The 23,080-nt window shown below is 34.1% G+C and overlaps 2 protein-coding genes across 43 annotated transcripts; both read right to left on the bottom strand.

The window, feature by feature from the left end:
• Positions 1-1,663: 1,663 nt before the first annotated feature.
• LOC113743270 (putative disease resistance protein At4g10780) lies at positions 1,664-10,625 on the bottom strand. 42 transcript variants are annotated; one of them, XM_072048579.1, is made up of 7 exons: positions 10,227-10,625; positions 5,245-8,291; positions 3,737-3,952; positions 3,458-3,650; positions 2,957-3,144; positions 2,705-2,859; positions 1,664-2,426 (listed from the first exon to the last, which is right to left on the bottom strand). In XM_072048579.1, the coding sequence occupies exon 2, from the start codon at positions 8,289-8,291 to the stop codon at positions 5,289-5,291; it is 3,003 nt and encodes a 1,000-aa protein (XP_071904680.1). In that variant the 5' UTR covers positions 10,227-10,625; the 3' UTR covers positions 1,664-2,426; positions 2,705-2,859; positions 2,957-3,144; positions 3,458-3,650; positions 3,737-3,952; positions 5,245-5,288. The 42 variants fall into 42 exon arrangements, with proteins under 42 accessions (XP_071904680.1, XP_027127042.1, XP_071904679.1 ...); XM_027271242.2 differs by having other exon boundaries at positions 1,705-2,068; positions 2,288-3,144; positions 3,722-3,952; positions 4,468-8,291; XM_027271241.2 differs by having other exon boundaries at positions 1,664-3,144; positions 3,737-3,896.
• On the bottom strand, positions 2,813-3,503 carry LOC140006992 (uncharacterized). Its single transcript, XM_072049662.1, has 2 exons — positions 3,458-3,503; positions 2,813-3,144 (listed from the first exon to the last, which is right to left on the bottom strand). The coding sequence occupies exons 1-2, from the start codon at positions 3,501-3,503 to the stop codon at positions 2,813-2,815; spliced, it is 378 nt and encodes a 125-aa protein (XP_071905763.1).
• Positions 10,626-23,080: the final 12,455 nt, after the last annotated feature.

Below are 23,080 nucleotides of genomic sequence, written 5' to 3' on the forward strand. Positions count from 1 at the left end.
TCACATGCCATGAGATTAATACTCACAGATTAATACTCACTTAATCTTGGGTGCCACTGAGCTAGCTCAAGGGGTAAGACTTTGTCTCAAACTCCAAGCATCCTGCCATTGGCACAACTGATGTGGGATAAATTAAACGTATAATTGGTTTAGACCTCAATTACAGCTTACTGTTTGGATTGTTGTTTTCTAAAGTTTTTATAGAAAAATGTTTTATAGCGATTTGATGTATATAAGATAAAAAAATGATTGGAAAATATATTCATAAAAAACGTAAAAAATTTTTGAAGAAAAATGGCGATACAAACAAGGCAGTTAATTATTCATGAATTTCTAGACCGCAAAGTTGATTAACACAACTAACACGCCTCAACCTCTCAAGTACAAATTTTAGTGGCCAATTTGCATCTGAAAATTTTCGCTTGTCCAAGTTAGTTTTTGCTCTCTCTCTCTCTCTCTCTACACATAATCCAAGCTTCACGAGTTTATAATACATTAAGTTAATCTACGCGAACAAAAGTTACACATACATCGAAGTTAAAGTGATATACAACAAATCCTATATGAACTAAAACTAAAACAACTGCACAATTGCACCAAAATCTCAACTTGACTATCTCCAAACCCATAATTGATATCTTGAAGAATTAATATATTATTCAAATTTATAGTTTAGTTTTTGACAGTAATAATGTGATAGGCATGTTTTAAGAGGCAGGATCTGGATCATAGGCCTCCATTGTTACACCTGCAATAGCAAAGTGCAGTTAATTGTTCATATAGAGCCAGCCCAACTTGGTCAGATTCAATTTAATTGTTTTACTTCAAAAATCAAATGGGGTTGACACAGCCTTCCACATCCCACAAGAACTTGAGCAAGTATAGTATGAAAACATTGGCAATCCCATCCTGCCTGATGACTCAGCTATCATGAGGAACAGTCCCAATATTGTGAATTACAAGAGATGCATCTTCTGCTATCTGCCTATATGGCTTTCCTGGTAAACTTTGATAATTCATCCAAGTGCCATAAAAAGTTACATGAGCAGAGCTTTATTACAATAATACATCTTGATGCAATGCCATGGAAAGAATATGGACCTCAACTGAACAATAATACATCTTGATCCACAGCCATGGAAAGTCACATGATCAGAGCTTTATTACAAACTTGAAAGCAGTAAACTGAGCTTCCTTGCTTGGTATGAAGGCGCAGAGCGCTGACATATCCATCAACGCGTATAACATCTGTCATATCATGCTGAAGGACTTCTCACCTCAAGGTCCACATTCACTTGTATCTCTTAATATTTGCCACTTTAGGTTACTTTTCCTAACATTACTGATTGCAATTTTTTCATTTCATATATTTGTTAATCATCATGTGTGCTGTCTGCTGAGAACTGATTTCATTCACCTATTGAGTCAAAAGGTGATCATTTGAACAGATACTGCACGGTTGTAAAATTTATTTTTTTATCTTATGATCTATTCCCTCTGTAAGACGTCATTTCTACAGGAATACACGCGCGCACACGCACACACACACACAGAAACAGAAACAAATACCTTAACTAGTTATAGTTGACAGGATAACCAAGTCTTGAATAGCTCGAGGAGTTAGAAAGTTTACAGTCTCTACAGAATTTGGCTTTTTTCCCCCTTTAGTAAGTGCCCTTATTTTATTGATATCAGAAGTAGGCGTACACAAGTGGAGGGGATCCCTCATCCATTGCAGGAAATGTTAAGAAAAACAGTCTGTACAAGTTCCAAAGTATATATTCCATTAACAAACATGGACTGTGGCCGAGCATAATGCAGTCATTAGATTTAGCCTTTGAAATCTCCCATCCAGCCCCTATATCAGCCATAATTCTTTCAGTAATCATAGCAGGTGGGAATAGGATATTCAGGAATACCTTTAAATTCCTATAATGCCACAGCTCATAAACAACAGCAGCAAAAGCTATTTTTCTCACTGAACATTCATAGGATTCATCTGAACCATTTCCAACCATCCACTGTGGATGATACTATCAACCTTAGCTTGCTGGATACAGCTAAATAACTGCACGATACACATGGAATAAGTCAGTTAGAGAAGCCCCTAAGGATTCCACCAATCATGCCACAAGTACATATTTCTTCCATTGCCAACAATCATTTGTATACACTGTCTAGCTACAGGTCTTAACTTCAGCAGTTCGGTCCAATTCCAAGAGCCAAAAGCCTAAGCGTCAATAGCCCAAAAAAAATAATCCCTCAGCATGCATGTATGTGAACCAACCTTATCCCTAGGGAATCTTTCTTGTGAAAGATATCCCAATTGTGCCTGAGCACCAAGGCTTTATTCCAAACCACCTTCTTCAATGGTAGACAGGATTCCCTCCAGCCAACTTTAGTTTTAGAATGCTTGAGCTCAAAACCTGACCATAAAAAAGAATTCAGCAAGCTCTCTAATTTCTTTACAAAAGCAGAGGATAATATGAATATACTGCCCCAGTATACAAATATGCTGTTAAGCACAGTTCTAATAAGAGTGAGTCTTCCTCCATAAGATAGCTTCCTGACTGCCCAGTTCTGGATTCTTTTCATCATTTTGTCAAGAAAGGTTGACACTCCTGCATAGTTAATCTAGTAGAAATAAGGGGGACCCCCAATTACTTTACAGCTAGAGTTACAATAGGTATAGCCAGATCTTCACCAATCCTCTTCTGAAGCTCCTCCCCCACTCCAGCTAAAAATATTTCAGATTTAGACAGGTTTGGAATAAGGACAGGCATGTCTGAAAATTCTGCTAAGGTCTTCTTAATCATTCGAATGATTTAGGAGCAGCAGAGGCCATAACAAATAGATCATCTGCAAAGGAAATATGTGAAATCCCAAGCTCAGCACATCTAGGATAAAAATCATATGCATCTGCAGTGATATAATCATCAAACAACTGAGAGAACACCTCCATGACAATAAGAAATAGGTAAGGGGAGATGGGATCCCCCGGTCTCAACCCTTTACTGCTTGAAAAATCACCGACCAGAAAGCCTTTGAGATTGAATGAAAATTTTGCAGTTGTCACACAGCATCTGGCCCAACTGATAAACGGAAAATGCAGAACCTCTAGAACGCAGAATAAAGAAGTCCCATCTGACAGAATCATAAGCTTTCACCATGTCAATTTTAACCACACATCAAGCTTTACCCATTTTCAATCATAATTCCTCACTAGTTGATGCATCAAGAGGATATTTTCTGTGATAAATCTCCCTTTGAGATTGGCTTAAATTCTTGCTTTTAGTACTTTGAAATTCTAGGGCTTTGATTCTTGATCCACAATGAACGTCAATTTAGTCTTATCTTTGACTAGTTTACTACTTATATATTCTCTAGATTCTGCTTTTCTCTTGCCTAGCTTGCCATTGGGTGTAACATTTGATAAAATTTCAGGCATTGGATTTACCAGCGATCTCAATGACAATGTTGCAGCACCTTGGCCTTCTGGTCATTTTGTTTCTGCTTCTTCATGCAACAAAACTAGATCAATTGCGCCATCCACTTCTTCACTTCCTTTGACAGATAATATAACTAAACGTCCTCTAGGCTGTCATCTTGAGACTTCAGCCAGCTATTTTACAAGTTCTGATATTCTTTTCCTGTTTAGGCTCAAATTAAACTCAATTGATTATAAGCTGGAAACTAATTACTAATTAGGATAGTTCCTTACCCAAAAGTTACTGACCTCAAATTTTGCTTCTTCATATATTGCATGACTGTGCATTAGCTAGTTGCCATCTCAAACATACTCTGCTTTTTTGTTACAGAAGTCAACACCATATAAGATGACATACAATTGCATTGTCTTTTGCAAGAGGAAACTCCATCTGAGGTTTTTCTTCCATCTGTTTTTTTAAAAGAAAAATATCATTCCATACAGGTCTGATATGTTCATAGATGACTGCTGCCAAAGAACAGATAGAAAAGCTCAAGTCACATAGAGAAGTTCATGTAAGATTTTGTTATGTCGATTAATTTTAAATCTAAACGCTTAACTCCAGAAAGGATTCAAATGTTATTCTGATCACTCTTCAACATGCATGTACAATCCCATTCCCAATCAAAAGAATTCAGATAATGAATTATCAGTGCAATTGATGTTATAGTTTCTCGAAATGGAAAACAGGAAAAATCTTAGATAATGAAAGGGTTTGAATTGATAGAGTGAAATCACAAAGTTGGAGTAGAATCTAACTCTAAAACTTTTGGCATTATACCCCAAAACAGTTTCACTAATATTCCGGGTATAGTCAGAAGTAGTATGACTACTCCAATTCCAAGCAAGTATAGGAAAAACATCAACTAGCTAGGAATAGAATGCTAGACATGACACAAAACCGCAACTGTAATACAGCTAAGGAAGAAGCATATAATGAAAGTATATTTCATGCTGGTAGATAAGGCTTCAAGTTATACTTTTTTTTTTGGCAACTTCACCTCTATTGCAGCAGCAATTTTTTTTCCTTTCTACCTAGAAATAGCAAGCTTTAACCTACGAAAAATTGACAGTAACACTTCATTACAACAGTCAGACATACAAAGGAAATTTATACATGGCAGTATCGAAATTATTACAATCATGTAAATTACTTTGCATTCTATTTCCGGCTCGGGCCCCCCAGAAGGAGGCCTTCTTCGCCTTTCTCCGTTGAAAGCTTTCTTCCAACGCTCCCTGAACATGTCTAGAACTTCAATCCGCATAGGAAATTAGGAAAAAAGCTAGCCTTTTAACTTATTTGGTTTTCAGTAAAACATTTGGAATACAGGCATTGGTAAACATATATACCTTACAGCTTTATCTGGAAAGCCTCTTCAGAGAAAGGGGAAAACAAGACAACCTTCAATTGCAGGGAATGAAAAAAAAAAAGAGAAAAGAACACAAAATTCAGCTCATTCACTTTACAATTTAATAATGACATTGAATTCAAAAAACAAGAAAAAAAATAATTAGATTCACAGAAATCAAAAGGCATGAAAAAGAGAAGTAAAACAATATACGTAGTAAATTACATTACTTAATTTAAAAAAGGGTGTAAGCAGCTGAGCACCTCAAGAAGGTAGTTGGCAGAGAAAAAGTTGAACTCAATAAGAGAAGAGTTAGCATTGATTCCTATACAAGCAATTCATTTTGGGGGAGCTAAAAGAAAAGGGGATGCTTTGGTAACACTAGAGGAAAGGGATAAAAACACTTACATGTCAACCAGTGAAGAATTTGATCAAACAGAGGGTCTTCCAATTCATTCTTCATTTTCTTTTGAAAAAATTGGTTTAAGGGAAACTTTGTCATTGGGATTTTCCCAGACTAACGATTGCCACCATCCTTGGTCACAATAGATTTCTATAAGAGGGTTGGGAGGAGATGGCAGTGCAGTGGTAGTGGGAAGAAACAAAGGCAGCCTCCTTACCTTTGGACAGTCACGTACATTAATATACTGAAGTGATTTGCAAATCTTGGCTGCATTCCAGATGTGATTCAGTTCTGGAAGCCGATTCAGATACAAACGCCTTAACTTCGGGAGTATGACAGTGGTGGTGGCTTCACTTTGAATTCCTTCTCCTCCACGTCCTACTCCGTCATCATCCTCTGCTATCTCTTCCAGTCCTTCACAATCATCAACATATAAGTCATCAAGATTTTGAAGGCCTTGCAGCAGCTGCACAGTGAACAGCTGCTTCAACTTGTGACATTTTGAAATCATGATACAGGCAAGGGAAGAAAAGGTGGCAGGTGGCAGAAAAGATGGTTCTGATTCCCAATATAAGAGATCAACCAGATTCGGCAAGTCTACGAGTTTTAGCTCTTGTAGATTTTGTAGTGGATTAAAACAGGAGACTACCAACTGATCATGAAGAGGAGGCGGAGGAGAGGGCAATTTCAAGAGGAACTCGATGTCATCTACATCAATAATGCTCAAATAAGACAAGTCTTTCAAACTTGTAAAGTTCTTAAAAACATCTGACAGGCACCTATTGCCCAAGCAAACACATTTCACAAGTCTTAGATGCTTGACATTATTTGGCAGAAGTAGAACAGGATTATTCGATCCTCTCCAGAAGTTACACTGACGGAAAGCCAACAGCTCTTGAGAATGACCATTAATGTATTCATCATCATGATCAAAGTACCCATCCTCAGGTAAAAACTCATTGAATTCAACAGTATAATGTTTTGGCCACCTAGAGATTTCATAGAAGTCATTAAATGGTAAGCATCCAGTAAATACTTCTAATTGGTTTGACACTTCTGGATCATTAACTTGTACAAAATAGTAGGGATCCAATCCTAGCTGTTGGAGACAACTCAATTCAGAAAATGTCCCTTTTGGTATTATCACCCTTTGAAGATTTTGGCATTTGAGCATGTCCAGCCTTTCCAGGTTGACCAATGATTTCAAGCCTTGAGGTAAATCCTCAATTCCAGACCCAGATAGGTCCAATTCCTTCAATTGTGTAAGATTTCCTAATGGTGGCACAGATTGGAGGTGGATACAATTCTGCAACACCAAAGCAGTGAGACTCACCAGGTTTGAAACACAGTCAGGCAGCTCTTTTATTAATCTATTGTGTCTTAGATCTAGAACCTTAAGTCCAGACATGTGCTTAAAGAATGTATTTGGAATTCTTCCTATGTGTAGCGAACGAAGAAGCAAGGTTGAGAGCTTGGGACACTTTGGTGACATGCCTGGTGGAATTTCTATTGCACTTCCAATTGAATAGATGGAAATTGCATGGAGATCTTCTGTCCATTCTTTTTCTTCGAATGCCACTCTGGAATTTCCGATTCGTATGCTCTTCACCAAGAACCTCGGTACATCTCCGCTGATCTTTAGAGTAGAGTTTCCACTGGCGATCCTTAATGCCATATCTCTTATCAAATCATGCATTCTTACACACTCATTGCCCCTGTCATCTGTAGTTTCTTCCAGCAAGCAAACTTTTACTAGTTTGTTTAATATCTTATGACCTTGATCAAATTCTGCTAACCTTGAGCTTCGTTTAGGCATCAACTCTTCCCTAATGAAGAGATTTACTAATCCCTCTCTTGCTATCCTGCAATCTTCTGGATAAAGACAGCAATACAGGAAACATTTCTGTTCATATTTGTTTAATCGGTCAAAACTCCACTCAAGGATGGAAAAAACATCGCGTTCCATCTCATCATGCCCTATTGAACATGAATTCAATTGTTCCAATGCATTTCTCCACTCACATATGTCAGTAACACCTCTCATGCTCCCAGCCACAGTGACGATACCAAGAGGCAAACCAGCACACCTTTTGGCGACAGACTTGGCAATCTCTTCCACATCTATATGAAGCACTTTCTTGTCTCCTAGTGTATACATGAACAATTCCCAAGCTTCATTTGAATCCAGAATTTTCACTTCAAATATTCTCTGACACTGCATCCTGTCACACACTTCTAGTGAGCGAGTAGTCAATATCAACCTGCACTTGTTTGCATCAAGAGAAATCCCTGCCCTGTGTAAACAAAACTGTTGCCAAACATCATCCAATATGAGCACTGTTAATTTCTCCAATCTCCTGAATGCCCCATACAATACATATGCCATTACTACTTCATCGTCCTTATCTGATAAACAAACACCTAAGACATTGGCAATCTTTTCTTGCAAACTCTTAATACTGAACTCTTGAGAAATTGTCACCCAAAGAACTTGATAACCTTTTTGTAGAAGATAGTAATTGATGTGCTTCACCAATGTGGTCTTGCCAACTCCTCCCATCCCATAAATTCCAATGCTTGATATGTCATCGGTCACCAAGCATGGCCAAATTCTCTCCAAATTTTGTTTGACCTTTTCTCCAAACAATATGGTTGGCAAGCATGGCTCCACAATGTTGTCATAAGCATGGAGCACAAGCCCATTGAAGTGACAGCTCTGATCAATAAGTTCTTTCACCTGAAATTGCAGCTTCCGCACAGGATCCTCCTTCAATGGAAGCCTCCAAGATGATCTTCTTGTTTCCAGTCCATCGATTTCAGGATTTAAATATTTAACCTCCTTTAACCAATTGTCAACTTCAATTTTCCTTTTCGTTTTACCTGACATTTCTTCTCTCTTCACTTCCTCTTTGACATCTGATGCTTTGCAGCTCAACTCTTGCCAATTTCTTTTCAGCGTTTGCATGTTGTCCACATTGCTCCCTCCCATGCAATTTTCTACTACAATCTCCATGGTCTTTTTGGCGAGAGCTTTTCCAAATGATTGTATCATCTAGTAGGATTTGAGAATGCAAGAATGTGCCAAGCTTAGATTCACAAGGCAAATTAAAGCATATCCGAATCTTAAAATGGAAGAGGACATCAAAGTTACCATGAAACTGAACTCATTCTGCACATTGTTTTGTAAAGTTAATAACACAATCATGATAGATTTAGTAGGAAAATATATGTTCTTCAGTCAATCCATAATTTATGCACCTATAAGCTTATCTAGAGTTCTTCCAACTGCCAAAAGTAGAATAGTTCATTCAATATTTGAAGAAATGTCAAAACTGTATCAAGATCAATCTTGTAAAACTTAGAAGAACATGAACTGTAAAGCACTGAATTAATCAAGCATTTTTAGATCCTTAATTCAACAATTTCACTGAACATGACTTTAATACATTACCCTACTAATCATCCCACACCCTGTCTCCATTTTTCTCTTTATCTTTGTAAACTAGTTTTTCTTTTGTTTTGATTAATGCCGAACATAATCAGAATCTGAAGAACAGTCAATGCAAATAAAGAAATCTCTGAGAAGCACTGGTTTTGTACTTGGTAGTGTAAATTTAATCCAATTGGTGTAGCTAACTGTTGTCATTTTTCTTAAATGCAATGCGATGAAAATTTCATCAATCAGATATATGTTCTTTCTTTCTCCCCAAAAAAAATTTTCTTTGCACAAGAACCACCTCTATCAGTCTTTCAGATAGACACTTTTTGTAGCATTTTTAAATATTACTAGGAAAAAGCACATGTGATGCATGTGCATCTGGTGGTGAGCTATCAAAAAATTTTCAATTGAGAGGTCATGCATTTGAACTAATTTAGTCATCAAGAACCAAAAATCACATTCAACTTGTGGAAGATGGAAGACGTGAGGCCCCAAGGGCTGCAAATTAAGGCGGGGCTGAAATTTCTATCCAATTACACAAACGACATCCTGCAACCACAATTGAATAACAAGAACAGAATATCGGATGGAAAAGGATTTAAAAGTCTAATTCACATCTTTCTTCTCAAACTCAATTCAACCTCCTTGGCTCCGAAACAAAAATCATATTTGAGAAAGGTTCAGCACTTTAGTAATGTCAAAACCAGAAAACTTCAGCACTTTAGTACAATAATTCAGATAAAAAATGTTCTTTGATGAGATATTTCATGTCGGCAAATCAATCTGTAACAATAATTCAGACAAAAAATGTTCTTTGTTGAGATGTTTATGTCAGCAAACCAATCTGTACTGTGATTTTAATTTGATACAAACTTTCTTTACAACACCACTCAACTTGCACATAATCGTGAATGATGAACTAAACCCAACATGTCCAAAATCAGTCCACATCATTCTTCAACTCCCAAACAACTTGAAAATCGCTTCTCTTCCTTTCTTTTCTCTCATAATTTAAACTCTCTCTACAAACTCCCAAACTAAGCCTTAGCCTATTCTACTAATCCCATATGTACATACAGTGATCTAATACATTCTAGTTTGGGCAGATCTATGTAAAATGTCAATCATGTGAAAAGCTTAAAAAGAGCACTCCCAGTTGAAAGATAAAAGAATTGATGAAGATCTTTGTGCGTCATAAAGCTAAAGTCACCACGAAGACAATATGAAACAACCAAAAAACTTGCAAAATTAAGTTCCAGCTTGACATAATTGTAGCTTGAAATCTTGGACAAGCAAAATTTTCAAGCCAAGAAGTCTTGAAGAAGCTGAGAACCGCAAGACTCAGCCAATAGACAAAAGTGTGTTCTATATTTTCGTTTAGCTTTCACTACTAGCGTTCACTGGTACAAGAGGCATGATTTTTGAGTGTTGGTCAATGGATGATAATCGAATTAAGATATCCTTGACACGTAAAGCTATTATAACATGATGAAGCAAGAAACAACTCAAAAAATTACTCAATTCAGATGGAGTATGATCTACTTTTACCTTGAAATTGCAAGCAAACTTGAAGAAGCTGAAAACCTTGAGACTCTGCCAAAAGTATGTATTTTGTTAATATGTTCCCTTTTTTATCTTTGATTTTCCACTAATTTTAGGAGTACGATTAGATGGTAACAGTTGAACTAACAGAGAGCACCATTGATTTACGGGCGAGAAGGAATTGTAATGTTTAACCAGCCTATATATTGATTTGGACAATCATGCGTGGCTCGATTTCCGTGGAAACTGTTTTAAATTCAACTCTTTTCAAGCAATGGTGGAGATTGGAGAGGGGCAGGGGAGAAGGCGGCTCCACTACATGTTGGATTGACAATAGGACGGGGTCAGCTTTAGCTCGGCCCTCTCAGTCCAAAAGGCCGTTGAATTTGGTACTTAAATTGTGTTAAGAGCATCCACAGAAATGTATGATGCGGGGTATAATGCCCCCTGTTACACCGCTTCATGACATCATGGTCTTCCATTGGTGCCATGTCATAGAGATTACACACAACACTGATGATGCACATCATGAAAGATGTTGTAGGACCCAAACAGCATGACAACACCAGCAACTCCAAATAGCCAAAATAAGACAGTATTTTACTTGATCATTTTTTGAAACATTTTACAATGGTCATTTTTGTATTTTATTTAATTTTAATATTATGTCGTAGAGTTAAATTCAGTACATAGGGTATTATTAATTAATAATGGGTTATTATGATATTTTCACGTTTGAGGTGTCATGTCAATAATTTATTTTTAAAAATAACCATTTTTAAAATAATAAATTTATTTATTTATGGATTATGAATTGTGCATTATTAAAATAAAAGAAGGAAGAGAGTATAATAAAAGAGGAGATAGTTAAATGTTGATGTGGCATGTGGACTCATGCTAGTATACTGTGTGAGTGTAATCCATTGTGGATGAGAGTATAATAAAACGAGGAGATAGTGAAATGCTGATGTGGGATAATAGAATGCTAATGTGGCATGTGGATTATACCCTGAAGGGTGTAAACCATTGTGGATGCTCTTAGAGAGTTTAAATTTAAATATTAGATTCGAATTAAATAAGAGTCGAGTTTAAATTTTGTTAAACTCAATTAAGACTTGATCTACCCCACAAAAAAAAAGACTTGGCCTATGTATAAGTATAGTTATATACATAAAAAATATATAATAATAGTTATAATTTATATGGATAATTGCAGAAACCTCCCCTGAGATTTCTGACATTTGCACTGACATCCCCTCTAGGTTTAGAAATTGCATTCACCTCCCCTGAACAGTAACAATTCATTGCAGAAACCTCCCTGACAGCTTGATGTCCCATTAAAAAATTGGGAAAATGCCGGTTTTCATCCCCAAACTTTGGGGTAAGGACACATTTCGTCCCTCAACTTTTGAGCACGACACATTTGATGTTTGCATTAATAATTTTTTACCAATGTCATTCTCAAACGGCAATTTAGCCTATTTTTAACGGAACTGGTCACGTGAAAATCACATGACCGTTAAGTAAACTTAAATCACATTTTTAACAAAACCTGCCAGTTTCCCATAAAGAGCTGGTATGTTATGGGCAATTTATTATTTTTTTTAACTTTCACATATTTAATTTATGTTAAATACAAAACATACTAGTTTTCCTTTGAACGCTATTTAACCAATTTTTCCTATAAAGAGTTGGTATGTTTCCCATAAAGAGTTGGTACAAAACATACTACAAAACCAGTCAGTTTCCCATAAAGAGCTGGTATGTTATGGGCAATTTATTATTATTTTTTAACTTTCACATATTTAATTTATGTTAAATACAAAACATACTAGTTCAATGGGTAAAAATATGTTATGAATAACTCAAAGTTTATACTTTTAATAGTTCAATGGGTAAAAATATGTTATGAATAATTGAAGGGCCAAATTTTTACTATTCAAATAGTTCAATGGCTGCTCAAATAATTTGCTCTTATATAAATAGTAAAAGTATGCAAAGTATATGTAATTTTTAAATTCTGAGGGGAGCTTTTTGTAACTATTAAAAATCTCAAGGGATGTTTGTGAAATTATCCCTTTTCATTTTTCATGCTGATTATTTCTTTTCTTGCCTATTTTTCATTTTATCCTTATTTTTAGCTTTTTTCCCCCTTACGTATGGGACGCAAGTGTTTATTGATGGATGCTTAGTCAAAATTGCCAAAAGTTGACTGATTGCATGCAAGAAACTGGCAGGTTTTGTTTAAAATGTGATTTAAGTTTACTTAACTGTCATGTGATTTTCACATGACCAGTTCCGTTAAAAATTGGCTAAATTGCCATTTGAGGATGACATTGGTAAAAAATTATTAATTTAGACATCAATTGTGTCATGCCCAAAAGTTGAGGGACGAAATGTGTCCTTACCCCAAAGTTTGGGGATAAAAACCGGCATTTTCTCTTAAAAAATTATTTGTAGAAGTGAGATAAAACATTTCTTCCAATTTTGCCCTCATCTTGCTTGACAATTATTATTTGCTTGACAATTGCTTAACTAATTATCTAATTAGTTAATAGTTAAGCTAATTAACTATTAACTAATTATCTAATTAACTAAAGCTGTTGTCTGTCTGAAACTAATAAACTATTTGCATGTTAAACTAATTAACTAACTAACTGATTAACAGACTATTTGCATGTTAAACTATATGCAGTACGCATTACCTATTTAAAGTATCGGCTCTTTATGAGTATTTTACTTTCAAACATTTAATTTATGATAAAAACATCAATGTTTGTAAGTAAAATTCAAAAAGTGTTACAAAAAATATCAGTATTCTTACTTTCAAATATTTAATTTATGACCCTATGCCCCTCCATTTTTTGTAAGAATATTACTGTAAAAAAATATCAGTATTCTTACTTTCAAATATTTAATTTATGACCCTATGCCCCTCCATTTTTTGTAAGAATATTACTGTAACACTTTTTGAATTTTACTTACAATTATTGATATTTTTATCATAAATTAAATGTTTGAAAGTAAAATACCCATAAAGAGCCGATACTTTAAATAGGTAATGCGTACTGCATATAGTTTAACATGCAAATAGTCTGTTAATCAGTTAGTTAGTTAATTAGTTAAGCAGTTAATTAGTTAATTAGTTTAACATGCAAATAGTTTGTTAGTTTCAGACAAACAACAGTTTTAGTTAATTAGTTAATTAGATAATTAGTAAATTAGATAAATAGAAATTAGTTATTTAGTTAATTAATTAATTAGATAATTAGTTAGTTAATTAGTTAAGCAGTTAATTAGTTTAACATGCAAATAGTTTATTAGTTTCGGATAGACAACAGCTTTAGTTAATTAGATAATTAGACAATTAGTTAATTAGATAAATAAAAATTAGTTAATTAATTAATTAGATAATTAGTTAGTTAATTAGTTAAGCAGTTAATTAGTTAATTAGTTTAACATGCAAATAGTTTGTTAGTTTCGGACAGACAACAGCTTTAGTTAATTAGATAATTATTTAATTAGTTAATTAGATAAATAGATAAATAGAAATTAGTTAATTAATTAATTAATTAATTAGTTAATTAGTTAATAGTTAATTAGATAATTAGTTAATAGTTAATTAGTTTAACTATGCAGAAATAGTTTGATTAGTTAATAACTATTAACAATTAGATAATTAGTTATTAGTTTAACTATGAAGAAATAGTTTGATTAGTTAATTAGTTAATTAGATAATTAATTAATTAGATAATTAGATAATTAGTTAATTAGATAAAATAGAAATTAGTTAATTAATTTAACTATGCAGAAATAGTTTGATTAGTTTAATTTGTTTAACAAATTAAACGTTGGTTTTGATGAAAGTACTCAAACCTTTCATCTGGTAAAGTCAAATCCAATAGGGGTACTCTAGTAATTTCACACACTTTTACCTTTAAATTAGTTCCAGCTTTTTCTAGGGGAGGTTAATGCAATTTCAAAATTGATAGGGGAGGTCAATGCAAATGTCAGAAATCTCAGGGGAGGTTTCTGCAATTATCCCTAATTTATAAGTGTACATGTTATAACATAAAATATTAATAATTTATATATAAATTTATAGTTATTTATAATTATAAAATATATATTATATGTAATTATGTATTTAATTATGAATTTAGACTGAGTTCAATTTGAACCTTAAACTTATATACAAGTATAAACTGAACTTGAATTTTTTAATGTAAGACACGAAAGTCCAAAAATTCGAAAGTTCGCTTATGAATTGAATTGAATTGGAATGTACCAAAACTCAAATCAAATAGATCAACCTATACTTAAAGATGAGGGCACGCAGCTATCCCTCCTCAACTTTCACAAAATATCCTTGAAATAGTGCAAAATTTCTTATAAGTTTCACTACTTGTCTCCCTTGAAATAAAAAGAATGGAGGGCAAATACGTAAAGTAAATGCATAATGGCCCACAAGCATTTATTATGGGGAGAGAATATTGGAGCCATCTTTTCGGTTTCTTTATAGGTGTGTGAATCTATTCTTAATTTCCAGGAGGAATTTATAGAACACTAAACATCTATATTAAATAGGCGAATTTCCTAGAATAATGTTAAAATAAGAAAATATTACAAAAATGGGTTGTCTGGGGTTGGTTTTGTTTTTAAGGGTCGCCGCAAATGAAAAATAAGGTTAAAAAAAATTGATTTCAATTTCATTTTTTTTCATTGCCAACGAAGTAAAAGGACTGGATTTTTTTATATATTTTACAAGGCTTCACCGCAACTCAAAAGGGTGGCAAAGCAAAAAAAAAAAAAATTTAAAGGATTCGCTGCACCTCAATTGGGCAGCGAACCTTAAATTTTTTTTTTTAAAAAAAAAGGAATTGCGATGATTTTGCCCACAAACTCCAACCCAAAAACACTAATCCCGAAACCCTAATACGTAAACCTTAACCCTGAAAGCTGAAAATTTAATTTAACTACAAAAATTGTGCTAATTTCATAAATGGTGTTAATCATCCTCTACAAATTCTTTTAGCTTCCTTCTGGTTTAAAATATAAAATGAATTGAAAATTAATATGCCCAAATCATCCATTTTTGAATTTTTTGGTTTTAATGTCGAGTAAGACATATTGAAAATTAAATATGTCGGGTACATGAACAACATGTGTAGAGGTGCCCCTTTGTAACGCCTACCTTCCTATATTTCTATCACGTATCTGCTTTAGCTAAATGCTCGATAGACATCTTGAAAGGAACAGTACGAGAGGCAGATGGGTCAATATCTTGACGGTCAAATGGGCCAACAATCATCCGCATTCCTTGAATCAAGTATTGTAATATTTCAAAAGTCTTTTCTCATATCGCTATCAATCCAGACTGAGCACACTGCGCATGATTAACGGGATCGAGATACATATTACAGAGGTTTTGCAACTGTATAAGGTCAACAATTATGGTGATATAACATACTATCAGCTGCAAAATCCTCTATTATAAGGCTAGGTGCCACCACTTTGTCTCGTACAAAATGATCAACTCCAAAAAAAATTAATAATTCCAACTAGCAGAGGACTCTGACATTTCTGCTTAAATTTAGCATGTCATGAACAGCATCATGGGAAGTAACACATGAATATTTATATAATTATTTTCATGTTGAATGCTACTAGAGCATGGGAAAACTACTATTGATGATAAGACACAAATGGCAGTTTCTCCTTTGTCGCAAATGCAATTTGGGGTTTCTAAAAAAAAAATAAAAAAATATCTTTCATGCTTTGCGGTAATTCAAAAAAAAATATTTTTTTTCTTAGCCTCATTCACCATTTGCGGCGAAACTTTTGTGAAAACGAAAAAATATTGGTTCCGGCTTCCAGAAAAAATTAAATCAAATTTTCTACGAAGCCTTATTTGACATTTGTGGCGACCCTGAATCTAGAAGAGAGCCCACAGCAGCATCACTTTTGTGATATTTTCTCTTTTTCGCATTATTCTGAGAAATTAGCCGTATTAAATATGGTATAGTGGTCCAAACCAGTATAATTTTATGGAATTATCACATCATATCTGTACAAAATGCATGACAAAAAAGAAGTACAAAAGAAAAAATAAACAATATATATATATATGATACCAGACGGGACGAGGGGTTAGCCCCTTAAACCGGGAAAGTAAATAAAGAAAGTTAAATAGAAAGCATAAGAGTTAGAAAGTGGGTCGCAGTCGGACTGCCACTCAGTTAGAGTGTTAGTTTAGGCGGTAGAACCGGCGATAGATGGTTAGTATAAACAGAATAAATAAACAAGTAAATGAATATGAATATAAGCGGCTCAGCCGACCATTTGACAGAATGAGATTGAATATGATAATAAGAGGACTTACAGAATATGAAGCTTGCAGAAGACTTGCTTCCTTGCTTGATTCTAAAAACTAAAATATAAAAACTAAAAACTAGTTTGCAGAGAGAAGGAGGAGAGTTTCTTCAAGCTATAGAGAGGGAAGAGCTTGAAGAATTGGTGTTCAGAATTGTATTCTGAAAGATGTGTGGATTGTGTTGGGTTTGAGAGGTATTTATAGCAAAATTTTTGTTTTGCTATAGTACCCGCTACAGTGATTTTTATTGTTTACTACAGTGTACAGTACCGCTACAGTGTATCGTTTGTCTTTTGTTGCTGTGTTTGCACAGTAATTTGCTAGACTGCTACAGTGCTTTCGGTGCTATAGTAAGAATGATTTTTTCTAAATTTTGTTATGATTGAACCATCTTTAATATCTGCTTGTATTTTTAGCAGATTGTTGTGGATAACTCTTGTTTTGTCTCCTGAATCATTTTGTCATATTCAGATGTTTGTATTCCCCATTCCTTGAGCCAATGTCTGTTGAGAATTAATTTTTAAATTTTTCTCCACTTCATGAAGCTTTGATCTTTCAAGTTTCGGACGGTATTGTTTGTTGGTTTTGCAGCAATGTTATTATGTTCATGCCTGAGATGTGGAGGAATTCGTTGACCAGTCTCTGTGTTGTAGGATACAACATCAAAGTACCTAATATTGTCTTCCCTACACTCCTGTTTGTAGGAATAATAATCTTTTGAAATATGCATTAGTGTACTATCAGCAAGCTTGGTTGAAATCCAGTTGCTGATTTTTCCGGATATTGAGCTCATCATTTTCCTGCAAAACAGAATTTATTAGTTTAAATAGTTTAGAGAAGGGTAGGAGGGCATTAGGATCAAGGAGCTGGGGTATTATGCCCTTCTCTGTGGTTAGGTAAGGAATTAGTTGTCGAATAAAGGATATTCCTAATATAACATTGTTAGTTAGTTTTTTGGCCAGAAAAAAGGTATTTGGGATTGATATAGAGGAGAACTGGATTTGAAAATCTGTTAGTTTGAAACTAACTTCAAGTTTAGCTCCTTCAGCTTCTCTAAGAACTTCTTTGATTTTTTCAAAGAATTGGGATGGAACAAGGTCTTCAAGAATAAGTTTTGGTCTGCCCCAGTGTTAAATAAGGCTTCAGTTTCGATTACATAATTATTGCTAATCAGTAATCTAACTTGGACCAAGTGATCTTTGTTTTCCTTGGATTTTTTTGATAATTGGTTTAAGAATTCAGTATCATCTTGGATATTTGAATTAATAGGTTCTCTGATTGGTACTAGGTTTTGAAGAACAAGGCTGTCAAGTTCTTGTTTAGCTTTGATTGTCCTAATTTCTTCTTTGAGAAGATCAATTTCTATTTGGAGATTTTGAAGGGTCAGGAGTTTGGTAGGTTTGGAAGGAAACCTATCAAGAATGTTTGTGAGATTATAGATTTTGAGAAGTCTTGGGTCTTTGGTTAATGGATTCAAAGAGGTTGAGACTTGGTTCAAGGATTCTTTGAATTTGTTCAGATAGAGTTATTTTTTCTCTTTTTCAGGAATATCTTCAATGATGTCAAGGAGAACGTTTTGGTCCCTAGTCCAATACATTGATTGTATGACCTTCCTTTTTCTCTTCATCATTAGTAGTTTGGGAGGAAGATGATGTTGAGATGTCATCATCTAATTGATTGATATAATCTTTTTCTCGTTTAGAATCATCAGTATCTGATTCAATCAGAAGATTTGATATCTAGGTTTTGATCTGGTTTTCTAGATCTAAGGTATTGATTTTTTGATTGAGTTTACAATATCAGACTATATGTCCGGGTTTGTGGCATTTGTGATAGATAATTGGAGATGGGGGTTCAGTGATTTGTGATGGTTGTATGGAAAGTGTTTGTTTATTGGGCTGGTATCTCCTTTTGTAATAGGACAATTTTTCAAGTTGTTTTGTAGGTTTGGGTCTTTTATGGGATTTTTTGTAACAATTTGGTAGCCCAAATTGTTCACAGAAGGATCCAAGGTCTTTTCTCCTTTGGGCTCGATCATTTGTAAGTTGTCTGAACATCTTGTCTTGTCGGCATACTTTGAATGCCACCTGTTGGATTTGACTGGTTAACTATCCATAAGTTATTGTTTCCCATGGCACAGTCTCGTTGTATTGAGTTCTAAGCTCTTCTCGAACTAGGTCTCGCAATGATTTAGGAAGGCCATCAAGGAATTTTTCTTTCCAATAGGCTTTGTTTTCGTCTGATCTTACATATATTCTATTCTAGTTAAGAATGTATCCTTGTACCATTTGAAGTCTGATAGGCTTTTGCATTTGAGATTGTTTAGCAGTTTCGAGGATTTTTTCCTGAATATTCCTGGATCATCGACGAATATTTTTGCAATAGTAAATATTAATGTTGCCACCGCATCTGAGATGGTGGCTCCATCTTGAAGAATTGGTTCACCAATAATATTAATTTTGACTGTATTGAGAATATTATCCTTGTCTTCTGTGGTGAGGTGTTCATTCCACCATCCTTTAAGTTGCCTAGTAAATCCTGTAATTAGAATATGAGCAGCTAATTGGTCGGTACAGCTATGTGATGTTCGATAAGCTGTTGCCACCATTGTCATTTGTTGAAGGATTGTAAGAATGTTGTATTCTGATACTCCATCTATACTCCGTTCATATATGTTGTTTGCATTATATGAATTTTGAAAGATGTTGAGCTTTTCTTCAAGAAGGACATTTGGATAGGTAGCTCTGAAGTAGTATAGTTTTTGTGGATTTTCCAATTGATAATTTGATTTTGTGAAGAAGAGGGTTGTAGTTTGCTTATACCCAAAGATTCTTGGAATTCTTCTTTGGTTATTGTACAAACTGATTGGCTAACATTTGTGGATCCTTGGTTGTTTGATCCTTGTTTGGATGTTGGGGTAGAAAAGGATTGTTCTATTTGGCCATTCATTTTTCTAATTGGGTTAATGGTTTGATTTGGAGGTCTTTATGGAATTTGGTTGGTATTTCATGAGGTTTGAAAAGTGGATTTGATGAGGAGGTGTTTATAGAAGGAGTTTTAGGAATAGACCTGGTTAGGAGATATTCTCGAAGTGTTGGTAAGTACTTGTTGGTGTAGTTATTCTGTTCGTAGATCCCCTGAATATCCTTGCCATTGACTGTTTCTTCATTTTGGGCAGTTTTGAGCTTGAACAGTTTGGCATTGATTTCTGTTGACTTGTATGAGAAAGTGATTGATTTTGATGGTGGAAGTTCTGCTTGAATCTCTCTTTCAGTTGTTTGCCACCTTTTTACCACATTTGTTGCTTGAGAAAAAGGATAATCAATCCCGTTTCTTTGTGAATATATTTCGAACCAATCGAAGAACTGAATATGTTGTTTGGTTCTTCCGAGAAATTCATAAAATTTTTCTTGTATTTTTTGTCGATGTTGTCTCTTATATTTGTCAAAGAACTAGTTTCTCTTGGCATGATTGTGTTCTGCATAAAATTCTGTCTTGAGATTCTGTTTGTCAATTTAATATTCCATAGTAAGTATCCTCAATTCGTCAAGTTGAGGATGACTATCTGTTATGGAGAAATATGTAGGAGATTTAGGAAGTGCTTCCTGATCCGGATCATCAGAGGATCTATCTTGGATTTCTGATGGGGTAGGCCTACTGGTTGCATACTTTGCTTGTGAAATTTTAGCAGAGAGATCTAGATCTTGAAGTCATGTTGAGATAGAAGAAGTCAGTGGCCTGTCTGAAACTGGTCTTCTTCCTATTGAGTATCTAGGCATATTTATACCAGTTGTTGATGAAGATGATACCCTGAAACTCATAGTTCTGTCAAATTTGATTTGGACAGCTCCAAAAGCAAATTGTTGGATACTTGAAATAGTTGTATTCTGTATTGGATCTGCTGGAACTACTTCAGAAAGAACCCAACTTTCTGGCAGTGAGATCTGGTTCCAGGTAATAGATCTTGAAACTGTGATCCGAAATCTAACCAGATCTGTTTGGAATAGGACTGTCTCTCCTTTTTGTAATGTTTTTATGGCTCCAGCCCTGAATGCTGAATTCATAACTTTATATTGAATTCTATAAATAATAGCTACAAGAAGAGTTCCTGTTTTGACTCAATAGTTAGCAGTTTTTATGTTTAATGTTAAAACATCTAAAATATTTTTGTCTTTTAAAGAGACTGTAAAGTTTGAAAAACAATCAAAATATACTGGTCTTCCACAAAGACTAATTTCTGCCATTCTTATGAGAGAATTATTGAATTCTAAGAATCTACTATCTCTAAGACAAAAGAGTAGGGGTGTGTCTAATCCTTCTCTTGTCAAAGGTTTGGCTGAAATTTGTACTAATCCAAAATGAATATAATTATATTTTTGTTTATGTTTTTCTATTGTTCTTTTGGAAAGTAGTTTGATTTTTTCATGATAAGCATCTAAGGCTATAGTTTGTTCTACTATTTTGATTGTATAGTGTAAAGTAGAAAATATCAACTTTCTATCCCTTTATCAATTTGGGTATATTTGAAAATTTTTCAATTGTCCATGTCTTGATTGATGTCTGCTATATGAATTTCTTTTTTTAGTTTGGTATTTGAAGAAGAACTAGAAGAGGTAGAATTAATTCTAAAAAAGGAAGCCATGAGCAATTAAACAAATAAGTTTGAATAAATAAATGAATTTTATATTCCTCTTCCCTTTGGCACAGAATCCTTCAGAATCTATGAAGGATAACCATTTTTCTAAATCAATTATAACAAAAATAGTGAGGACACTACAAGAAAAGATCTAACATTTTGGGAAAGATTAACTATACATGACGACCATATTTTCATCATAATAAGATAGTGATAAGGCTACAAGAATAGATCTAACCTTTTGAGAAACATTAACTATGCATGACGACTATATTTTCAAACAAAATCATAATATTAATAGTAAAAATTCATGAAATCGGATCTGATCCTTTGACACTTTACCGTCCTGGATCTTGGACCACAAGAACCGTAACATCGCTACAGGACTGCCAAATGAAGAAGAAATGAAATTCAAATGAAGAAGTCCCGAGCCTCTATAAATTGAAGGAAGATTGCAGAATGAAGGTATCGGCGAATAGATCAGAGAAAAATTTCAGTTTACATCTTACAAATGCAAACCTCTTACCTACTCTCACTTACTTCAAACCTACTCTTACCTACTTCAAACAACTCCTGTACTCTAGCTATTGTCAAGATTATTCAATAAAAGAATCAAGGGTTTATTTTGCTCAAAGCTTCCGTTGTCTACTCAATTTCATTGTAAGTCCAAATATTTATGCTTATTACAAGTTTATATTGCCTGGGTAGCAATTACAGGCTCCATATCCCTTGGACAGATCCAAAGTTATAAAATCAATACTATCACTACTATAATAAGTTTGAATACATTAGATAGTAATCACGAAATTGACCAGTCTCATCAGAAAAATCTAAACTTGTAGATCTACACTAACAACATCATAAATAAAGAAAGATGGTAATCACGAAATTAAGCAATCTCATCAGACAGATATAACTTGTAGACCTATACTAGCAACATTATAATAAGTAAAGAAAGATAGCCATCACCTCAAAGTATTAAATCAGATGCTGCAGAATTTCTAATAGTAACAATAGTAATGTATTTCATAGGAAATCCAAAAGAAGAATTGAATTCTAATAAAACATTTTTAACAAATTTAAGATGTCCTACATTATCAGACTTTAGATGGTATAAAGATATGTTTTTAACAAATGTATTAAGAAGACCAGATTGTAATGCTTCATTTTGGAAAGAAAGATTCATAACAGGATTACTAAGTCTATTTTCACAAAGAATAATGGATAGTTTACAAAAAGAAATGGGAACAGATGTAATTTCATTTGAAAACATTACTTTCGGACAACTATTTGCATTTGTCAAAAAAGAAGGATTAATGTTATGTTCAGAATTAAGATTACAAATAAAATATGGTTCTAAAACCAAGAAAGTAGGATCATTTTGTGATGCATTTGGAATCAAAAGAATTAAATCACCATCAGCATACAAAAAGAAAATTAAAAAATATAAAAAATTAAAATATAAAAGACCTAAAGAAGATAAACTAGAAAGACCAGAAAGAAAGAGAAAGTTTATTAAAAGAAAAATTGTTTGTTATAAATGTGGATATCTCAACTTTAGATCTACAATTTTAGATCTGTCTGATGAGATTGCTTAATTTCGTGATTACCATCTTTCTTTATTGATGATGTTGCTAGTGTAGATCTACAAGTTTAGATCTTTCTGATGAGACTGGTCAATTTCGTGATTATTATCTAATGTATTCAAACTTATTATAGTAGTGATAGTATTGATTTTATAACTTTGGATCTGTCCAAGGGATATGGAGCCTGTAATTGCTAACCTCCGGTCCAGGCAAAGTCATGAGATTTGGCAGTCCTGTAGGGATGTTACGGTTCTTGTGGTCCAAG

The sequence above is a fragment of the Coffea arabica genome, chromosome 5e, assembly GCF_036785885.1.
Source record: "Coffea arabica cultivar ET-39 chromosome 5e, Coffea Arabica ET-39 HiFi, whole genome shotgun sequence".
Lineage (NCBI taxonomy): Eukaryota > Viridiplantae > Streptophyta > Magnoliopsida > Gentianales > Rubiaceae > Coffea > Coffea arabica.